Genomic DNA, 20,208 nt, shown 5'->3' with positions numbered 1-20,208 from the left:
TCTTAGCTCTGCTCCATTTGGTCAGAGAGATACTTGCCTTTCCGAAGGGAACTATAGTTTAATTAATTGAGGCTTGTTGGGTCCTCTATAATCCCCAGGTTGAAACATAAATTATAAACGAGGAGGCTCTCTTACTGCAAATGAATGAATGGAGTCTTGCTTTGTGGGAACTTGAGTTCTGAAATCCAAATGGCAACACTCTTGGTTACTCTGATTGAAAGTGGCCACTCAAGTTGGCACATCTAAGACACATCGGAATGCAGATGGTTGGCTTGCAACCTTGCCCACAGCAGAGCTGTTCAGAGAACTGACAGGAGGCTGAGGCTGTTTGCAGCCTTGGTCTGAAGGACTTGGTTCTCGGCAGGGCAGACCTTTTCTTTGGCACGGTGGTCCCTGTGGGTCCAGGGGCATGAATGCTGGCTGATAACCTGGGGGAAAGCAGATGATAGGAGGGGGTGTCCCAGATAGGAGGGGGTGAGGCAGTGCCCAAGGTTGGCTTCGTCTTTTTCTGCGGCTTTGCCGGGAGACTTTCAGCCTGGTCCTTGTACCACTTGTCCATCTAGAACATTCTCGGAAAGCACCATAGGATATGAATATCTTTCAAGACTGATAAGCCAGCTTGTTGGGAGAGTGTGACTTTGTATGAGGTTTACCTTTTGGTGAAGTACACGAAAGGCACATCTTCAGGTTTTCCCTGATGTATACCTCCTTCTGACTCTAAGTGAAAGAAACAACACCGATTTAATTGTGCCAAATACCTCTGGCATCACCACTCTAAACAGCAACCAGCAACAGCCTGTTGAGCAAGCTGACCCCTGCTCTGGAGACATGACAAGGACTGGCTTCTAGAGCTTTCTCACCAAACTGGGATGGTGAACCAGGGAGGACTGGCAATTGTGGGATGTTGGGACTCTGCAGCGACACCATGGCTTTGAATCCTGATTCTGCTGCTTAAACTGGCTATAGGATCTTGGAAAGATGGTTTGAATCTCCTCATCTTGGTCCCCTCACTTGTAGAACAGGGATACCAGTGCCCATCCGTCGCTGCAATCATTGTCTGGCACCTTGCCAGTGCTTTATAAAGTTAGGCATTTCTCTCATTATTAACAGTTCATGACTGTTTATTAGTAATAAAGAATCCGGAGCCAGTTGACTTAAAAGCCTGCAATCTGTCTGCAAGCCTGTGAACAGAGTGACTGAGGCATCGACAAACCTGGCAAAGCAAAGGGCTGCCTAGGAGGCAGGGAGCCTGCCAAGCCAAGGAAGACAGAGATGCAGGGCAGGGAGTGGCACCTGTCCTCAGGAAGGGTCATACCCAGGGACCAGCACCGAACATTTTCGGCGCATTCACTCCCATGACCCACGTTCCGGGATAGAGGATCTGCCTGGGCTTGTTCAAGCCCAAGTCTGTACCTGGTGGCGCATCTTGACAGACATATGTTTTGAGGGGAGAAGGCCCACAAACAGGGGTGCTGTTGGCCATAGGGGAGCAGTGCCTGCGGACAACAGCTCCGCACCGTGCAGGGTCAGCTGCACCCTCCTGCCCCCTTGGCCTCTGATGACTGGCAAAAGGCCAATAACACAGCATCCAACACGCTCAGCCTAATTCTTCTAAGTGTGGGGGTCCAGGAACAATATTAGGGATGCAGTCTCCCCCTCTCTCTCTCTCTGGGGCTGTCACTATCTAGTTGTGCCGCAGAGGTGGGAGGAAGCTGGTGCCCTTGGAACAAGACCTCAAGGAGTGGCAGGTGATTTCTCGGTGACGAAGTGCTGGGGCTGCCTTATCTGCAGCCACGGGGTAGAGGCGGTTCGCTCCTGGCCTACACAAACCTCTCTGGGGCCTGGCAGCGTGCTTGCTTCTCAGGTGGAACCGGACCATCAGGTAACTCACACCCCGGGTCACTGTTCAAAGAGACACCCAGGCAGCTGTGTTTAAATGATGAAAAATAGCCAATTAAAAATGGCCAATCTGGCAGTTTCGACTGTTTTAGTCAATAATTCCGATTTCATCGCAGCTAAGCATACTACGATGACATTGAGCCAGGGCCAAATTGTTTGTCTAACAATTTGAGGATGCTCATGACCACATATTCAAGTGCCCCTGTTCACACGGAGTGGGCAAAAGCTGTCTGTGCTGACCCTGAATCTCATCACAAATCTCTCCTCCTTGAGAAAACTATTGCTGATCGAGGGGGAGCCCAGTGAGCATTTCCAGCCTGGCATGCTGAACGCGCAGCTCCCGCCTGAAGGGGAGTGCGAAGCAGCGCTCAGGGCGCTGTTGACATCGCGAGGCAGCTTCCTCTGGCTCTCCCCATGCCACCGGACCCCCTACAGCTGGCCGCCTCCTCCATACAGCCCAGCCACCCCATCGTGAATACTTTCTGGTCTGTTAGGTGTCACAGTTCTGCGATGTCAGCCCCGATGTTTCCCAGAGCACCGAATGATGCAGTCAAAACCGTCAGGTTGGCCAAGAGTTTGGTCTGTCACTGCTCCGCGACATTCAAGGCCACAGAGCTGACATGCACTGCATCAGAACTGAGCCCTGACCTTCTGACCCCACGTCCTGCGTCTTTCCTGGGAGTTCCACCCCACTCACCTACTCAGCCTCACAGGACGTCCTCGGAGAAAGATAAGGCTCAAGGGCTGTGTCTGACCTTGAAAATCTCCTTGGATGAGGTTGACCAAGTATGCTCTTCTGTGAATGTAAGATTGCATCACATACAGACCAGACCTTGGCACGCTATGGGTGCGTATCATGAATATGAATAAGTGTGACAATAGTGAATCAAGTAAGGTCGTAAGTGAATGGCCTAAAGCGTAAATACATGTAGGAGACACTTATCTAAGGGGCTCAGGGAATAAGCATGTTTTGTAGTGTTTGGGTGCTATACACACAGCAGACAGATGTATACACGTGCCTTCTATAGCACCAAACATTCTTACACACAGGCTCATGCACACATAGCATACACGAATACATACACATATACTTCCACACGGTGCAGTCATACATGCAGATACCTGTGCACACACATGTGCAGTTCCCACATGAGGCACAAGGACACGCCTCCTTGTGTGTGGGGGCCATTCACTGGGGATTCCTGTCATGACAATCTGTCTGGCCAGTGCTCCAGAAAGAGCCATGCCCAGTCTTTTTTATTTTATTTTATTTTTTTATTTTTGAGATGGAGAGAGTGAGGGAGAGAGGGGCAGAGAGAGAGAGGGAGAGAGAATCCCAAGAAGGGTCTGCACTGACAAACTGTGAGATCATGACTTGAGCCAAGATTGAGTAGGACACTTAACCAGCTGAACTACCTCGGTGCCCCCACAGCCTCTTCTTAGATCAGAAAGCCAGGCTACCTCAGCCTGGGCTCTGGAACCTGGTCCTGCTCTTCATAAACCAGATGTTCCTGCCTTCCCCCCTCTCTTCCATGTGCTCCCTTTTCTGCCTTTAGCGGCTTGTGTCCTTTCAGCAGAGCTGAGATCTTGTGGCACTGGTGAAGCCATCCACACCTTTGTGGGTTTTGTGCTTCTTTCCAGTGTTTCTGTTACTGTCATTTCCTTGCAGTCCTTCTGGTGCCTCTGCCAGAGCCCTCGGGGTGAAGCAGGCCCAGGCTCAGTAGACTAGTCAAGAGCCAGCAAACAATGGAAGCGACCCCATGCGCTTTCTGGGAGACCTGTTTACCAAGGCCAAGGAGCAGTATGGCCCCAGAGTAAACAGTCCTCCAGGACGCAGCCTCAGGAGGGGCCCGGGGCTCTTCCAGGTCCTTGAGAGGGACCTTGCCCTCTGTGAGGGCCCCAGTGACGTCCATGTCCTGGCGGGCACAGCCAGCTCCCTCTGTAGCCAGGGTGTGGTGACCAGCATCGACAGCAGAGAAATAGGGCTAGATATCTGGCTCTGGGTCCCTGGGCATCACACAGTGATGGCAGGCACTGTCCTGCCCTCATGTTTCTGCATCACCTGAGGGCCTGTCACGAACAAGCTTTACCTTCTAGCCCATCTAGATCCTACTTTTTTTCTTTTCCTGTTGTTTCTGTCACCCAATTTATCACCAGCCAGCTCTGTGGTAGTCGGGATGGCCTCACCCGTGCTCATGCCCGCATGAGTGCTGTCGCACCCTGTCTGGCCTGCACCCTCACTGAGGTGGATCCCTACATGCACACACGGTGGTGTGCGGGGTGCGGAAATGGAGCAGAGGAACAGCTGTCTTCAGGCCTTCCTCAGAGAGTCTGTGGATGAATCATCTCACCATCGAATTCTACTCGGCCAGCAGTGTGGTGTGAACCCAGGGTCCCAATACTAAGTGCTAAGAACACACAATGAGTAAAGAACCCCAGGTCACCTGTTTGGCCATCCCCCGGGGGGGGGGGGGCTGCATGTACAAAGTGCAGATCTGTGGGCAAGTGCGGAGCAGGACCATGGTTGCTCCTGCTGTGTCCCCACAGGGTGGACAAGTGCTCTCTCTGGAGGGGCAGTTCCCTGGGCCTTTGGGTGACAGAACTCCTTGCACACAGATGGGCGGACAAGGAGGGCCTACTTTCTTGGGCACAGGGACAGAGGGTGTTGAGCAGGACCGGGTAAGGGAGGGACCTGGTGGGGAGGACAGGCATCAGCGAGGAGGTGATCGCCAGGGCGATCAGGCCCAATATTCAGTTCCAATTGTTGATGGCCTGCGCTGAGCTGTAGCCCCTTCACCATCTACCCTACCCCAAAGTGTGCACAGGCCAGCCCCACCGCACCGGGGCGGTAAGGGGCCAGGCGGGAGAGGACTTGGGAAGGCTAGCTGATGAGCGCCACGCAGCAAGGAGAGATCTGCAGGCGCAGGCACAGCAGGAACCAGACTTCATCTAGGGCAGCCGGACCCACAGGGGTGAGGCCAGGCCACTGCCCAATGCCGAATGAAGCAGGCGAGGGGCCGAGGGGATGGACACACTCACGCTCAGAGCCTGCATTCTCTCTCACACAGCTCCGATTCCTCGAACGCCCCCGGCCCAGGACCCCTGCAGCCATACCCTGCTTTTTAGGAAGAAGTCTCCCTGAGAGGTCCGCAAGGTCCCCGGGGCCCCCCGCGGACCCCTGGACAGTGGCCAGGGAGGGACACCAGGGCCGCGTCCGCACCGTGGATCCTGATCTCGCCGCGTAGAATTCGGAACTCGGAAGGCGCTGATCCTCCAGGCTGGGCTCCCACAGTTTCCTCTTCCTCAGGCTGAGGACCTCCCACACTTTCACACACCCCCACTCCCCCGCTCTGGGCCCCCTTCTGATGGATCCACAACACGTCTGGTCACATTAAAATTAAATAAAACTAAGAGCCGGCGATCGGCTCCTGGGCGGCCTCAGCCCCAAGTCAATGGCCGCCGGCCCCGCGTGCTCACGGACGCCGCGTGGGACCACGCGGGTGGGCGCCCTGCCCGGGGTCTGAGCAAAAAGGGTCGGGCCTTCCCCCCGCCTGGCCAAAAGGGAGGGCGAACTCCCCGCGGCCAGAGGGCCACGTCCCGGGCGGGCCAGTGCGACCACGGGGGAGCCGGGACCCCCGGGCCGGGCGAGGACTGGGCGCGCTCGGCTCACCCCAGCCCCCTGGGGGAGGGCGGAACCACAAGGATGGGACGGGGGCGCGCTGGGGCGGCCGCGCGCCGGCAGGTGGGGCGGGCCGGGGGTGGGGGTGGGGGGCGCCGTGGGCGGGGCCGGCGGGCGCGCGGCTGGGCGGGGCCTGGGTGTGGGCGGGGCCGGAGGCGCTGTCCGGTGCTGAAGCGGCGGCGGGCGCGGGCAGCGCGGGGAGGAGCGGTGCTCGCCAGAGTCGGTCCCGCCGCCCCCGCCGCGCCGCCATGGACTGAGCGCCGCTCGCCCGGCCGCCGACATGGGGCCGCTGCTCGCGCTCCTGCTGCTGCTGCTGCCGCCGCCGCGCACCGCGCCCGCGCCCCGCGCCCGGCAGCTTCCGGGGCTTCTCGGTGAGTGGGGAGGGGGGTGTCGGGGGAGGAGAGGGCGCCTGAGGGAGGGAGAGGGCGGGGGTGGGGTTGCTCGATGATTTTGGGGGCGAGGGGAGGGGGCTTCGCGGTGAATATGAGGGGCAGGGGGAGGGGGGCTTCTCGGTGAGTGAGGGGGGCGAGGGTAGGGAGGCTTCTCGGTTTGGGAGGGGGCGGGGGAGAGGGCTTCCCGGTGAATGAGGTGGGCGGGGGGAGGGGGCTTCTCGGCGAGTGAGGGGGCGGGGGTGGGGGACTTCCGGGTATGTTTGGGGGAGGGGGGTGCTTCTCGGTGTGTGAGGGGGAGGGGGTGGGGGGCTTCCCGGTGTGAGGGGGCAGGGGGAGCTTCCCGGTGTGTGAGGGGGTGGGGGCTCTCGGGTGTGTGAGGGGGCGGGGGTGGAGGGGCTGCCTGGTGTGTGAGGGGGAGGGGGTGGGGGCTTCCGGGTGTGTGGGGGCGGGGGTGGGGGGGCTGCCCGGTGTGTGAGGGGGCGGGGGTGGGGGCTCTCGGGTGTGTGGGGGGTGGGGGTGGGGGGTCTGCCCGGTGTGTGAGGGGGCGGGGGTGAGGGGTTTCCGGTTGTGTGAGGGGGCGGGGGCGGGGGGGCTTCCGGGTGTGTGAGGGGGGCGGGGGTGGGGGGGCTGCCCGGTGTGTGGGGGGCGGGGGTGAGGGGTTTCCGGGTGTGTGAGGGGGGCGGGGGTGGGGGGGGCTGCCCGGTGTGTGGGGGGCGGGGGTGAGGGGTTTCCGGTTGTGTGAGGGGGCGGGGGCGGGGGGGCTTCCGGGTGTGTGAGGGGGCGGGGGCGGGGGGGGGACTGCCCGGTGTGTGAGGGGGCGGGGGGCTTCCGGGTGTGTGAGGGGGCGGGGGTGGGGGGGTGGTCTGCCCGGTGTGTGAGGGGGCGGGGGTGAGGGGTTTCCGGTTGTGTGAGGGGGCGGGGGCGGGGGGGCTTCCGGGTGTGTGAGGGGGCGGGGGCGGGGGGGGCTGCCCGGTGTGTGAGGGGGCGGGGGGCTTCCGGGTGTGTGAGGGGGTCTTCTCAGGGAGTGACGGGGGCAGAGAGGAGGTTTGTCGGTGCGCCGGGGGGGAGGGGCTTCTCGGTGAGTGCGGGGCGGGGTCCGGGCGCGGTGCCTCGCGGGGTCCCTGCTCTCCCCCGGGTGCCTCTCTGTCCTCGCCGCAGGGCCAGGCAGGATTCGCACCCTGCCTCAGTTTCCTCCCGGGCGCCCCTCCTCCCCGCCCAGGACTCCGGCTCAGGGCGGCCCCGGCGACGGGGCGTCCCGTGCGTGCGTGCGTGAGGCTGTAGGGCTGGGGCGACGGGGAGGCGCGCCGCGGCCGTGGCGCCCCTCGCACCCGCGCCTCGGACTCCTGCCTGCGCGGTCAGCACGTGAAGCCCGCTAGCAGCCGCCTCTCGGCAGACGGACATTTTCCTTCCGCGGCCGGGGTCCGCCTCCGCGAGATCGCCTTTCGCCGTGTTTACCCAGGAAACGTGCCGGGCCCCGCGCCCCGCTCCGCGCCTCCCTCCGCGCCGGCCCTTCGGTGGAGGAGACTCACCTTAAAGCTCCAAGGCCCGGATGGCCCAGCGCAGCAGACTAGATAATAGGGGGTTGCTAGGTGTCCAAAGGGAGGGCAGAAACCTGTCCTGGGCGGTGCCGGGGGGGTCGCTTGGCCACCTGGCCTCCTCCGCCCCTGGCCTGGCCCTTCTGGAACCCCGAACAAAGAGGTGGCACGGAGAGGTCAGTCTCCCCAGATTCCTGGCTACTGCAGACCGCGACCCAGTTAGAGGGACAGCCGGTGATTTGAAGGGAGGTCGTCGCGCCTGGGGTGGAGGGCTGTGACCGGTGCCCACGTCCCGGGGTGCTGCTATCCAAGTCACCACGCACAGATAGTCCTTGTTAGGTAGGGACAAGCTTGGGAAGGCCTGGGGGCCTGGCCCGCCCTGCCTAGATCTCCAGGACCTTGCCTCAAACTGGTGATGACGGTTGAGCCGTGGACCCGTCTACAGGCCTACCACCTCCAGTGAGAGCTGTTCGCTCAGCTGGCCAGATGCAGCCCTGCGGGTCAGGGGGACCCAGGGTCAGCCGATGTTGCTCTAGGGAAGGCAGTTTCTATGGGCTGAGTGGGAGGCTGGTCCTGGACTACTGTCTTTCCATTACAATTGCCGGTTCCTAGCATTTTGCCTAAGTCACAGAAGGAAGAAGTGGCTGACAGAGGGAGCAAAGGAAAACCCAAAAGTGGAAGGGTATGAAGAGAAGAAAATCACCACGCTGTCCTGGACAATACTGCCTGACAAAGCAATGATATTTCGACGATAAAGTTGAATCCTATTAAAAAAGGGTGCCTCATTTCTCCTCTGTTTACACCTCCTGGATAGTGGATGGTCTTTATGTGGGGCGTTAGGGGCCCAGAATCACTCAGACAGGCTCAAGGATTCCAGGTGCATTAACCTGGAAATTGCTTGGCAGTGTCTACAGATGACGAGACGTAAGCGTGGTCTTCTTATCTGGGGGCCCAATCTGGAATAGCGTGTAGCCTTGTCTACCTATATAAGCTCCCTACATCCTGCCCGCCAGCCTTCTATCCCTACCCTGTCCTCACCCAGAATGCTGCTGCCATATTCTCAGAATTCGAGTACCCAGTCTTCAGAAAGTGCAGGGAGAACCGGGGTCACCTATGAAAGGTATATGCTGCCATCTCTCTCTTTCTCAACCATTGGGATCTTGTTTGATATTTGGTCGCACATTGTTCCAAATAATGATGCACAATGTACGATCACCTAGAGACCTTAGTTTCGGCCCTAGCCATGTCACTTGTATTCTTCTTACTTATTTAGCTCAGGTTGTTGTCTAAAGAACACAGCTCAAGGAGATCTGAGTTTTTCTCCTTGCTGGTATCATAAAGTAGGTTAGAATGACTCTGATACTACCAAGACCTAAGACCAGTTCTTTCTGTATAGACTGCCTTGACTGAGCCAGGGGCCTGTTCAGATTTAGTCAGTGAAGGAGTTCTTAATGAAAACCAGAGTCAACAAAGGTACCAGTATCTCCTTGTTCTGAGGCACATTCCATGAAACCACCGTATTTTCACAGCAGCTGTTGGCAGCATCCCAATGGCAGTGGATGTCTCTCACCTTTCCCTTTCTTCAAGGGTACCCTTTCCCCCTTAATCACTTTAGCTTCCTGCCCTGTCACCACCTGTTCTCTCCATGTCTTTCTGGTTCCAAAGGCTCCTTTATGACACATAGTTTCCCATTATTTTTGACACTAGTATCAGAGCTGAACAGGGAGGGAATAATGGCACCCCCATCTATGATATGATTCAACTTTGTTTCTAGTCAAAATACCATTGCTGCATCAGGCAGCATTGTCCAGGATGGTTTAGTAATTTTGTTTTCTTCATCTAGTCCTGTCTTTGGATTTTCCTTTGCTCCCTCCCTTTGCCTTTCTTTGTGATTTCAGGACATCCTTTTGTTCGTGTGCTCAGTACTATATGAATCTGATTTGACTGCAAGGTGCTTGTCTTTAAGCTATTTTTAGTTATAGGGAGGCCAGTTTGTGAGCCTGCTCAAATAGCCCCCACATTTAAGGGCAATCATATAAAAGGCCCTTCTTTTGCTAAAGAAATACGAATTTTATTTGCCAAAGGACAGAGTCAACCTTTCATGAAAATTTGGCTTGGAGAATCTGAAAGTCAAAGCTAGCCCGTTCACCTAGCTCTGAGATAGGTGAGTGTTTATTTTCCTTCCTTGTTTTTTGCTTCCTGATTTGCCCACACATGTTTTTCATTCACCAGTGAGCCCACATGGAACTGAGGAGACAGCAGCCAGGAGCAGGAGTCGGCTTGTTTTGTGAACTAGATGGCGTGATTGTTTATTTTTAAATCAAAGCATCCTTTCTGCCACAAAAGCACACGTCCATCTTTGCTTCTTAGGGTCCATAGCTCTTGATTTTGTTGGGTGCATGGTAACGAGCAGCCTGCCCTTCCCCTAGAGCAAAAACCCTGCTACCCCCTCTCAGGCTGTGAGCCTTTCTTTGCCTGTCTCCTGCCCCGTGTTCTGGCTCCTTCAGCATCAGGTGCTGATGTCCCCATGCAGAAGGATGGGGGTGCATGCCAAACTCTGGGCTTCTGTGGAAGGGAGGTGACAGTGGGCTTATCCATGAAACCAGATGCATTGGGTGGAACTGTGGCGCTGCTGTCTCCTGTGTCCAGAGATGGCAGTTAAATGTGTCAGACTCAGAAGGAATGTGTGGGGAATAAAAAAGGTTTTTAGATGGCTTCCTCTTGGTGCTAAGCTTCGTTCTGCTTCTCAACATCTTGCAGCTCTTTTAAAAGCCGATCTGTTTTTGTACCTGGTTATCAAGATCATCCTCAGTTGTGCCCACCAAATAGGTGTAGGAGGTGTGCTAAATTTTGCATAGTCTGCTTTCTGCCTTCCTCTGCGGTGGTGTTGGGTCCCATCGTGGTTGTGTGCCAGGAATTTCGGTATGCCATGAAATGTGCAGACTCCTTGGGTTCCTGGCTTCCTGTGCGCAAGGGCAATAGCAGTGTGGTGAATCTGCAGTCAGGCTGAGAAAAGCAACCAGGATGATCACCCAGGGTGATGTCTTGATGAGTTCTATAGTGGTCATTGTTTCTTTTACATGATAATTCTGCATTTCTGAGTTTCTTTTGTTGTTGCTGGTTTTTGTTTTTGTTTTTGTTTTTTTTTTATGTAGGCAGGCAGTATTACCTAATTTGTGAATGCAGTTATTCACCCTTTATTTTATTTTATTTTATTTTATTTTATTTTATTTTATTTTATTTTATTTTATTTTATTTTTTAAGTGAGGAATATGGGTTCAGGAAGAGGGGAAGTTTGAAGGAGGGATGGAGTTAGCTGAGCTGTCCTTATACTTGATCTTATTAAGAAAGGTTTCTATTACCATGATCTCCTGGAGCATTACCTTAGAATTTCAAAATTCCTTATGAAAAGGTGTTTGTAACTGAATGTAACTGTGACAAAAAAAAAATAATCCTCTGGCTTTGAGTGGCATATATTTAAATGCCTAGGTATGTGTAAATACTGCTAGTTTAAGGATTCTTGATGTGTGGAGAGGCAAACAAACAAACAACCCCCCCAAAACAAACAAACAAACAAACAAACAACAACTTAAGAAATGGGCAGAAAGGATTTGAATCTAGATTTATCCCAGCAAATGCAGGCCCAGTGAGGCTCGGTTAACCAAGAACCTGTCTTATCTCTACTGACAAGATGTTCCATTTCTTGAGAAAACAAACAGCTGAATTCATGGCTGATAACTCTCTGCTCCAGATAAAAGCACCTGGCAGCTGTTTCCACATTAGTCTAAATTGACCTTCATGAATATGGACCCAGCTGGACTTAAGTTTTTAATCTTGGTTGATAGGGGCCGAGAAAACCCAAGAAGCCGAAAATAATCAGTGCACTTTTCTGCTGGCTGGAAACAGTTTGTGGGGGGAAGAAGGAAGCTTTTTCCTTTAATTTGTGCTATCTCCAACGACTCTGCCACAACCACTATTTAAATACATAGGCAGGAAGTGAAAAGGGGTGCGGTTCTCCTGGAAACACTTATGTTCACATATTAAGTGACTTTTTTGTTTGTTAGTTGGCTTCTGTGCTGATAAGTGGATGACTCCCCTGTAGGTGTAAGGCACTGAACTTTGGACTAGAGGTGTTGATGTGTGGAACATCAGGATCCTATCTTTAAAATGGCCCTTGTGTATGTGGTGTGAAGAAATAAGGAAGTTGTTCAGGGTTTTGTGACGATCGCTTGGTGTTAACTGTCCAGTGTGGAGGTGGATAACAGGGTGTTTTAGTTAATTTTGTTTTCATCTGTTCCTTCCAATCCTACTGACTGTGGTTCAGAAAACACAAGGACACTCCCAGTATATGGGACTAGAAATGGTTTCTGGGAGGGCAGTTCAACAGGCAGGAAGAGAATATTCGTAAAACAGATAGGGGCAGTGTCTCTTTATTAAATTTAATTAAAAATTAATCATACAGCAAGACTGAGTTTTTTATTTTGGTACATCATCCTAGGTATAGATTCTGATGACAGGTAATAGAATAGTTCCTTGTCCCAAACATTGCCCTGTGCTCTCCATTTGTAGTGATAGCCTACCCTGTCCCCTGAGCCCCTGGCAACTCCTGGAAGACTCTACGTGTGGTTACATGAACTCCCTGTAAGGCGAGCATTTATATCTCCATTTCTCAGATGGAAAGACTGAGGCTTTGAGTGCTTAAGAAGAGTGCTATAAGATAGTCAGTGCTGGGATTGGGTCCTAGGTCTCTGGTCTTCAGAGTCTCCTTTTCTCTCCAGCAGGTGACCCCAGGATGGGGCAGGGATAGCTCTGTGGGCTGCAGGTCCCAGCAGAAGGAATCTATGCACTGTTAGAACATGTCTCTGCAACCCCACAAGAACAGGGATGTCTTCCTGTTACTACTACAGGGACAGAGGTGATTTTCACTTGTCAGGTTGCCTTTCCCTAAGGAGCTTCAGAGCCTCTAGGCTCGACAGGCCTGTTTCAGAGAGAATTTGAAAATGCTCTTTGGTCTGTGGCAGGGAATGTTGATTTTCTGAGTTGGGTTTTGTTCTGGGTCTCAGACTCAGTTATTTGGTTAGGCTCTCTGAGTGAATCTTGATGTTTGGAAATGAATAACTTGCTTTTGGACACCTTTAGCCTTACCTCATGGCAGGAATGCAGGTGCCACTATAGAATTCATGGCTTACTGTGTTCATAAACACTCTGTTCAGAATGCTTCTGTGCTTCCATGAGATTTTTAAGTGTGATAATACAAACATCAAAGACACTAGCTCTCATTTCAGACCTGTTGGAAGAAAAAGCCCACTTCAGAGTAAGGAATGAAGGAGGGATTACTCTCACAAGAAAATTTCAAGAGTATATTTGGTCTAAGCTTGGCATTTAGAGTGGCAAACAAGCGAAGGGATGGCTCATTCTAGTCACTTATTATTTTCTGAGGCATTTGGTAGAGGAAAGAGTGAAACTTCCCCTCACATGACATGGGCATTCTGTGTCACTGTGTGTTCTGAAGGTCCATTTTGGCTTCTGATGCAATGTCCTACATACAGTACAAAAGATGTTTGGAAATAGTTTGTTTGGTGGAAGGAATTTTCAGAAGAAAGGCTGACCTGGTTTCCAAAGGGAAAAGGACTTTATATTAATGGTGCAAGTTGGTTCTGATTCCAACAGCAAAATATAGTCAACTTGTAATTGGACAGAGCAGCCAATAAAATTGGCCGTGAAGGCTGATACTTTTTCCATTTGGAGTTGTGGCTTTAATCCAGTTCAAAGCAGTAATTAACCTGTTGTAGGGCTTGAAGCCAATTCAGTGCTTTGTATATTCTGTGATAGCTGGTATTATAATGGCAGCAGATGAGGCATACAGTGAAAGCTTGATTTCTCAGTGGTGGGCTGGGAATGGGAAACGGGGTGAGGAAGCAGCATGGACTGCCATCTACCCACCTTCCTACCTCAAGGCATGTTCTGTCCTGCAAAGGCACATCTGCTTTCACCAAAATATACTTGAGGACTTCTTCAATCATCTTCTATGTTTTTGCCTGAAAATAGGTCACCAATCTTCCATCTGATTTTAGTGTTGTCAATGAGCAGCACACAGATGAGATTATAAGCTCCTTCCCATGCGCTCTCCCTGCTTCACCAGGGTGTTGTGGTCCTTGATTCCATGAAATAATAAACATGGAAAAAAAAACCAGATCCTGTAGGTGATTTCTGAAAGCACGGTAGGGAGTGAGTGGATATGGGTCTGGAACACAAATTGGATGGCAAAAGATACTGTTTCTGTGCAGCATGTTGACAGAGAGATTGCCTTCTCTCTCCAATCACTTAATCTTTACAGTTTGCGCTTATCCTCCTATTAGAAGTCAAGGAAAATGAAAGGACTTTACCTGTAATCTTTTTGAATTTAAACCATGAGCAAAGTACCAAATTCTTCATGTTTTTGAGAGGATTATATGAGATGGTGGAGAGTCTTTGGTAATGGAAGTCCTGGTTGTTACACTCCTGGAAGCTCCATTTTTTTCCAGTTAATGTGGGAGTTCGGTGGCCAGATAGGGTGGAATGTTGTTATTATTGAAAATATTACTATTTTAGTGAGTCCAAGTCTCAGCCAAATTGACTATTGAGATTTTTGCTAAAAGCATTACCATTACATTTTAAATAGTAATATTATTCATGTTTTTTGATAAGCATATTTAAAAATAGTTATACATAATTAGGATGCAGACCTAATTATGTTGTAATGAGAATAATTAATGGTGAGAGCACCGTCTGGATTTATTTCACTTCATCCCTTCAAAGAGATTAAAGCCCTTGAATAAAAGAAATTGGACTTAAAAATAGTTATGCACGTTTATTACATGTATGAGTGGGAAGTGTAATAAAGAGATAGGACATACTCTTTTTCAGATACACTAAGCATTTTCTTTTGGAGTCTTATGTAATATTTGATAAATGCAAAAATCAGAGCACTTTTTTAGTGTATTTGATGTCTCTAGGTTGCAATGTTTTTAGGTGTCTGGATTTTTGTCTTGTCACTGAGGCATGAAAAATATCTGATGATAGAGTCCAAAGGCCACACATACTCTTGTAAAAGTGTTGAGGATCACACACAGCATTGGCTGCACCTGGGACCCAACAGTGCTGTGCACGTCTGTCTTCCACAGCCTGACACAGAAGACAGCACATCACTGTGAGGGCATGACACGGATAGCACCCTCCGCACCCCGAGTGAGGGCTGAGTGAGGGAAACATTCTCTTAACCCCCAGGCAGGGCTCCCAGATCCACTACCTTCCATGCCGTTCGCCTGAGGACTTTGGGGTGTGAGAACATGCACATGCTGGGCAACTGTGCCCTTTCAGAAAAGACTGCGGTGTCTATGATGGTAGCATCAGAAGGGGTGGGGTAACTGCCTTCAGGAGGTCTGACTTTGTTAGCATCTCTCACTGTGGGCCTGGGCTCAGACTTTCTGATTTGGGGCTCTGGGTGTGTGGGCCCGGCAGGACCAAGTCCTCCTTTGTAGGGAGGGGGCGGTGACCTCCAGACCCTGCCTTGTTGGTGTGCAGCAGTCACTATAGTTTGTCCTTTTCTGCTTGTCACTGTGCCTCTGCGGGCCACTCTTCCGCTCTCCCAAAGCTTGGTCACTCTGTGGCCTGTTGCTGGCCTTCTGAGCTGCTGTTGCAGGGGATGGTTCTTGTGGCTCAGTGTTTGGCTGGCCTGACTGTGGGAATGGCAAGGAGAGAGGGGCAGCCCGGTGGGTCGGGTGTGTTAGAATCGTGTGCACTCTTTGACGTGCTTGGGGTTGTGTCCTGTGCCTCAGGGAAGATCTGCAGGCTCTGGATATATGCCTCATTCCATAGTTTGCTCCCCATAGTTGACCTGTCTCTTCCCAGCAACCTCTCTCTCCGAGAGGAAAAGATAAGGACACACTCCCCTTGCTCTAACGGTTTTTGTGAGGTTCCCTGGGTTCTGCAGACCCCTGGACTGTTTGTAGAATGTGGGGAGCGGTAGGATCTGAGCCATCTGTGCCTTCCACCTTGCCCCGGCTGTTTCTGTGTTGACCACCAACATTTATGCCCATGTGTAAGGGATGGTGGTGTACTTGTGTTTTGTTGTTCTTGGTGAACTTCTGTATTGTGTGACTCATGTCCGCAGCACGTCACTCCCCAGAAAAAACCTGGCAGAGATATCTGTGGGATGGGGTAAGCAGAAGTGCCAGTGGGATGCTGTGTACAGGGTGGCAGGCAGGGAAGGCGGGGCATCCTCACTTGAAGCCCTTGTGCTGTGGGGGGCACACTCTGGGGCTCGCCCAGCAAGAACTTCCATGTTCTGAGACTGTAGTACCTATTAATATCTATTTCTATTCTTGTGGCCTGGAATATGCTTTTTAAAAGAGGCTTTGCAGCAGAGTTGAGTTGGAATAGAGAAACTGTGATGTCAAGAGCAAAACTGCAGAGACTTTCATTTCTTGCAGAACCGGGTTTGGGCTAAAATGCCTCTACTGGCAGGAGGCTGGCATGGTCCTTGGGCACAATGGACCTGCTGGTTACTCCACGTGTTCACTGAGCACTCTCCTTGGGAGTGACCACACTAGGCCTTGGGTTTTCGCTTTGCTTATGTCTGGTTTGGGGCAAGAAACAAGTACTTCAAGAGGGCACATTAAATGGGGATGTTGAAAACCCAGAGAATACTCTTTAAAAAAAATTAATTTATTTTATTAAAAAATTTTTTTAGCATTTATTTATTTTTGAGAGAGAGAGGGACAGAGCATGAGGGGCAGAGAGAGAGGGAGACACAGAATCTGACACAGAATCTGAAGCAGACTCCAGGCTCTGACCTGTCAGCACAGAGCCTGATGTGGGGCTCGAACTCATGAACTGAGAGATCATGACCTGAGATGAAGTTGGACGCTTAACTGACTGAGCCACCCGGGCACCCCAATTTATTTCATTTTTATTTTATTTATTTATTGTTTTTAATGTTTATTTATTTTTGAGAGAGAGAGAGAGAGGGGCAGAGAGAGACAGAGAGACACAGAATCAGAAACAGCCTCTAGGATCTGAGCTGTCAGCACAGAGCCTGATGTGGGGCTCGAACTTGGGAAGGGCAAGATAATGACCTAGGCCAAAGACAGATGCTTAACCGACTGAACCACCCAGGCGCCCCTATTTTGTTTGTTTGTTTATTTATTTATTTATTTATTTATCAATCTATTTATTATTTAAAAAAATAATTTATTTTTTAATTTGCATCCAAGTTACTTACCATATAGTGCAACAATGATTTCAGGAGTAGATTCCTTAATGCTCCTTACCCACTTAGCCCATCCCCCCTCCCACAACCCTCCAGCAACCCTCTGTTTGTTCTCTATATTTAAGAGTCTTTTGTGTTTTGTCCCCCTCCCTGTTTTTATCTTATTTTTGCTTCCCTTCCCTTATGTTCATCTGTTTTGGATCTTAAAGTCCTCATAAGAGTGAAGTCATATGATATTTGTCTTTCTGTGACTAATTTCGCTTAGCATAATATCCTCTGGTTCCATCCATATAGTTGCAAATGGCAAGATTGCATTCTTTTGGATTGTCTTGTAATACTCTATTGTGTGTGTGTGTGTGTGTGTGTGTGTGTGTGTGTGTGTATACATATATATACATATATATATGTATATATATATGTATATATATGTATATATATGTATATACTACATCTTTTTTATTCATTCATCCATTGATGGAAATTTGGACTCTTTCCATACTTTGGCTACTGTTGATAGTGCTGATATAAACATTGGGGTGCCTGTGCCCCTTCGAAACAGCATGCCTGTATTCCTTGGATAAATACCTAATAGTGCAGTTGCTGGGTCATAGGGTAGTTGTATTTTTAATTTTTTGGGGAACCTCCATACTGTTTTCCAGAGTGGCTGCACCAGCTTGCATTCCCACCAACAATGCAAAAGAGATACTCTTTCTCTGCATCCTCGCCAACATCTGTTGTTGCCTGAGTTGTTAATGTTAGCCATTCTGACAGGTGTGAGGTGATATCTCATTGTGGTTTTGATTTGTATTTCCCTGATGATGAGTGATGTTGAGCATTTTCTCATGTGTCGGTTGGCCATCTGGATGTCTTTTGGAGAAGTGTCTATTCATGTCTTTTGCCCATTTCTTCACTGGATTATTTGTTTTTTGGATGTTGAGTTTGATAAGTTCTTTATAGATTTTGGATACTAACCCTTTATCTGATATGTTGTTTGCAAATATCTTCTCCCATTCTGTCAGTTGCCTTTAGTTTTGCTGATTGTTTCCTTCACTGTGCAGACGCTTTTTATTTTGATGAGGTCCCAATAGTTCATTTTTGCTTTTGTTTTCCTTGCCCATGGAGATGTGTTGAGTAAGAAGTTGCTGCTGCCGAGGTCAAAGTGGTTTTTGCCTGCTTTCCCCTCTAGGATTTTGATGGCTTCCTGTCTTACATTTAGGTCTTTCATCCATTTTGAGTTTATTTTTGTGTATGGTGTAAGAAAGTGGTCCAGGTTCATTGTTCTGCATGTCGCTGTCCAGTTTTCCCAGCACCATTTGCTGAAGAGACTGTCTTTATTCCATTGGATATTCTTTCTTGCTTTGTCAAAGATTAGTTGGCCATACATTTGGGGTCCGTTTCTGGTTCTCTATTCTGTTCCATTGATCTGAGTGTCTGTTTTTGTGCCAGTACCATACCGTCTTCATTATTACAGCTTTGTCATACAACTTAAAGTCTGAGATTGTGATGCCTTCAGCTTTGGTTTTCTTTTTCAAGATTGCTTTGGCTATTTGGGGTCTTTTCTGGTTCCATACAAATTTTAGGATTGTTTGTTCTAGCTCTGTGAAGAATGCTGGTGTCATTTTGACAGGGATTGCCCAAGCGCCACTATTTTTTTTTTAAAGATCTACACCCACTGTGGGGCTTGAACTCACCAACCCTGAGATCAAGAGTTGCACTGACTGAGCCAGCCAAGTGCCCTGAAAATACTCTTTTACATGAATTTTTCATTGCTTAGAGTGTAAACAGAGGGAAGCATTTTGACAATTTGAATAAAGAAGCCTTTTTTAAGTGGAAAAATTATTTTTCAGAATAAAGATTAGATTTTTAGTTTAGTCCCCTAAGAAGTGAGATCTAATTTTCTAATTTCTGTGATGATTTTTAATGATTGTGTCTTCCTAATGTATAGTGAAGGTAGATTTTAATTTACTGTTATCATAGAGGATGTGATTGCATACATGCAGATCAAGTAACAAGAAATGTGCCAATTACATTGCTGGTGTGCTGAAAACCATCTTATGGAATTCATGTATGGAAAGCAAATGTCTAGGAAAATGGACCAAGACGATGTCAAAATAACAGTCTGGGAATGAATAATTATTAGTAAAAAAATGAGAAGTGTAGAAGGGACAAAGAGACTACTGAATGTTAGCAGTGAAATTAGATTTTGCTTGGTTATATGTATTTTGTCTCTTTGAGAAGTAAAATGTATTTCTGAAAGAACATCTTGATTTAGTGCTATTCTGAGAAGATAAAAATGTGCAATCAAGCTGAAAATTTGGATATTTATATAGATATGCCTGTTCTCATTTTTCAAAGGTTTTGAGGGATTGAAATATAGATGTTAAACCCATTTTAGGACAGTATCAGTACATTAATGAAGAAGTCTATTAGTGATGTTAAAAAGTGATATTTTTGGTCTAAATACTGTTGAAGAATATATAGCATTTGTTTCATGATTACATGTTTTTCATAGGAACTCTGAAAGAACATCAGATATCCAGGGTGAATTTAAAGTCAAGCACTATGAAAAAAAGAATGTTCCAGACTGTTAGAGGCAATCTTACATAAAATAACATGTCTCACAAAGATTGTAATTAAATGGGCTAATTCCAAAATCAAAACCTTATTTTGAAAGATTCTACCCAAGTCTGGATATATTGTTATGTTGATGTAGTAGTTCCTCCAGAATATCAAAATATGCTGCTTTGCTGTGTGAAATAAATGAAGAATGGGAGGAAGAATACGCTCTCAGAAGAAAGGGCAAAAGGTTGTTTTAACTTGCATCCTGGAGCAGAAGCAGGTGATGGGTTCCTTCATGTAACCCAGTGGTTCTCAACTGTGGTCTCAACTGTCTTTTGCTTGACCCAGCTGGGTGGGAGGTATGCCAATGGGCCCTAGAGAGTGCAGGTAGGGATGCTGCTGACCGTCCTATAGTGCACAGAGTGCCCCCACCCCAGAGAACCCCAGAGAAACAAAGAATTGGTCCTAATTCCAGCCATGCTGAGCTTGAGAAGACCTGATGTAGATGGAGGGTTTTGGGAGGAAGCTCCTGGCCATGTGCTTTCGTGTGGGGGAGTAAGAGATGGGCTTAAATATGGCAGCACAAAGTGTCATAGAAAGAAGTCTTGCTCTCCTCCAGTTCAGGAATATCTGACCACCAGGAAGGAATATCTGACCCTGTCAGTCTTCTGTTTGAAACCTCCCCAAACCTTGTGGATGAGGCCCCACGTCCCCCACTTCACACCTGTCCTCCATACTGCACATGCTCTCCTCTCCACCTCTGCACAGAGATGTGTGTGTGTGTGTGTGTGTGTGTGTGTGTGTGTATTTACAAATTATACATATACTCTATTGAAATAATGATTATAAAATAAGTTTAAAAATTAATGTAAAAGAATGATGTATTAGTAATCA

At 49.5% G+C, this 20,208-nt stretch overlaps 1 protein-coding gene across 3 annotated transcripts in view; it reads left to right on the top strand.

Moving 5' to 3' along the window:
• Positions 1-5,772: 5,772 nt before the first annotated feature.
• PTPRN2 (protein tyrosine phosphatase receptor type N2) overlaps positions 5,773-20,208 on the top strand; it is an 811,978-nt gene continuing 797,542 nt past the window's right edge. Inside the window, exon 1 of one of the 3 annotated variants that reach the window (XM_042927240.1) lies at positions 5,773-5,949. In XM_042927240.1, the coding sequence (XP_042783174.1) occupies positions 5,859-5,949 (91 nt within the window). In that variant the 5' untranslated portion in view covers positions 5,773-5,858. Of the gene's footprint in view, positions 5,950-7,658; positions 7,682-20,208 lie in introns of those variants that run through there. The other 2 variants (XM_042927243.1, XM_042927244.1) reach the window with 2 other exon arrangements.

This window comes from Panthera leo, chromosome A2, assembly GCF_018350215.1.
Source record: "Panthera leo isolate Ple1 chromosome A2, P.leo_Ple1_pat1.1, whole genome shotgun sequence".
In the NCBI taxonomy this organism is placed as follows: domain Eukaryota; kingdom Metazoa; phylum Chordata; class Mammalia; order Carnivora; family Felidae; genus Panthera; species Panthera leo.
The sequence above is the reverse complement of the archived record's forward strand: the minus strand, read 5'-3'. Positions and strand labels throughout refer to the sequence as shown.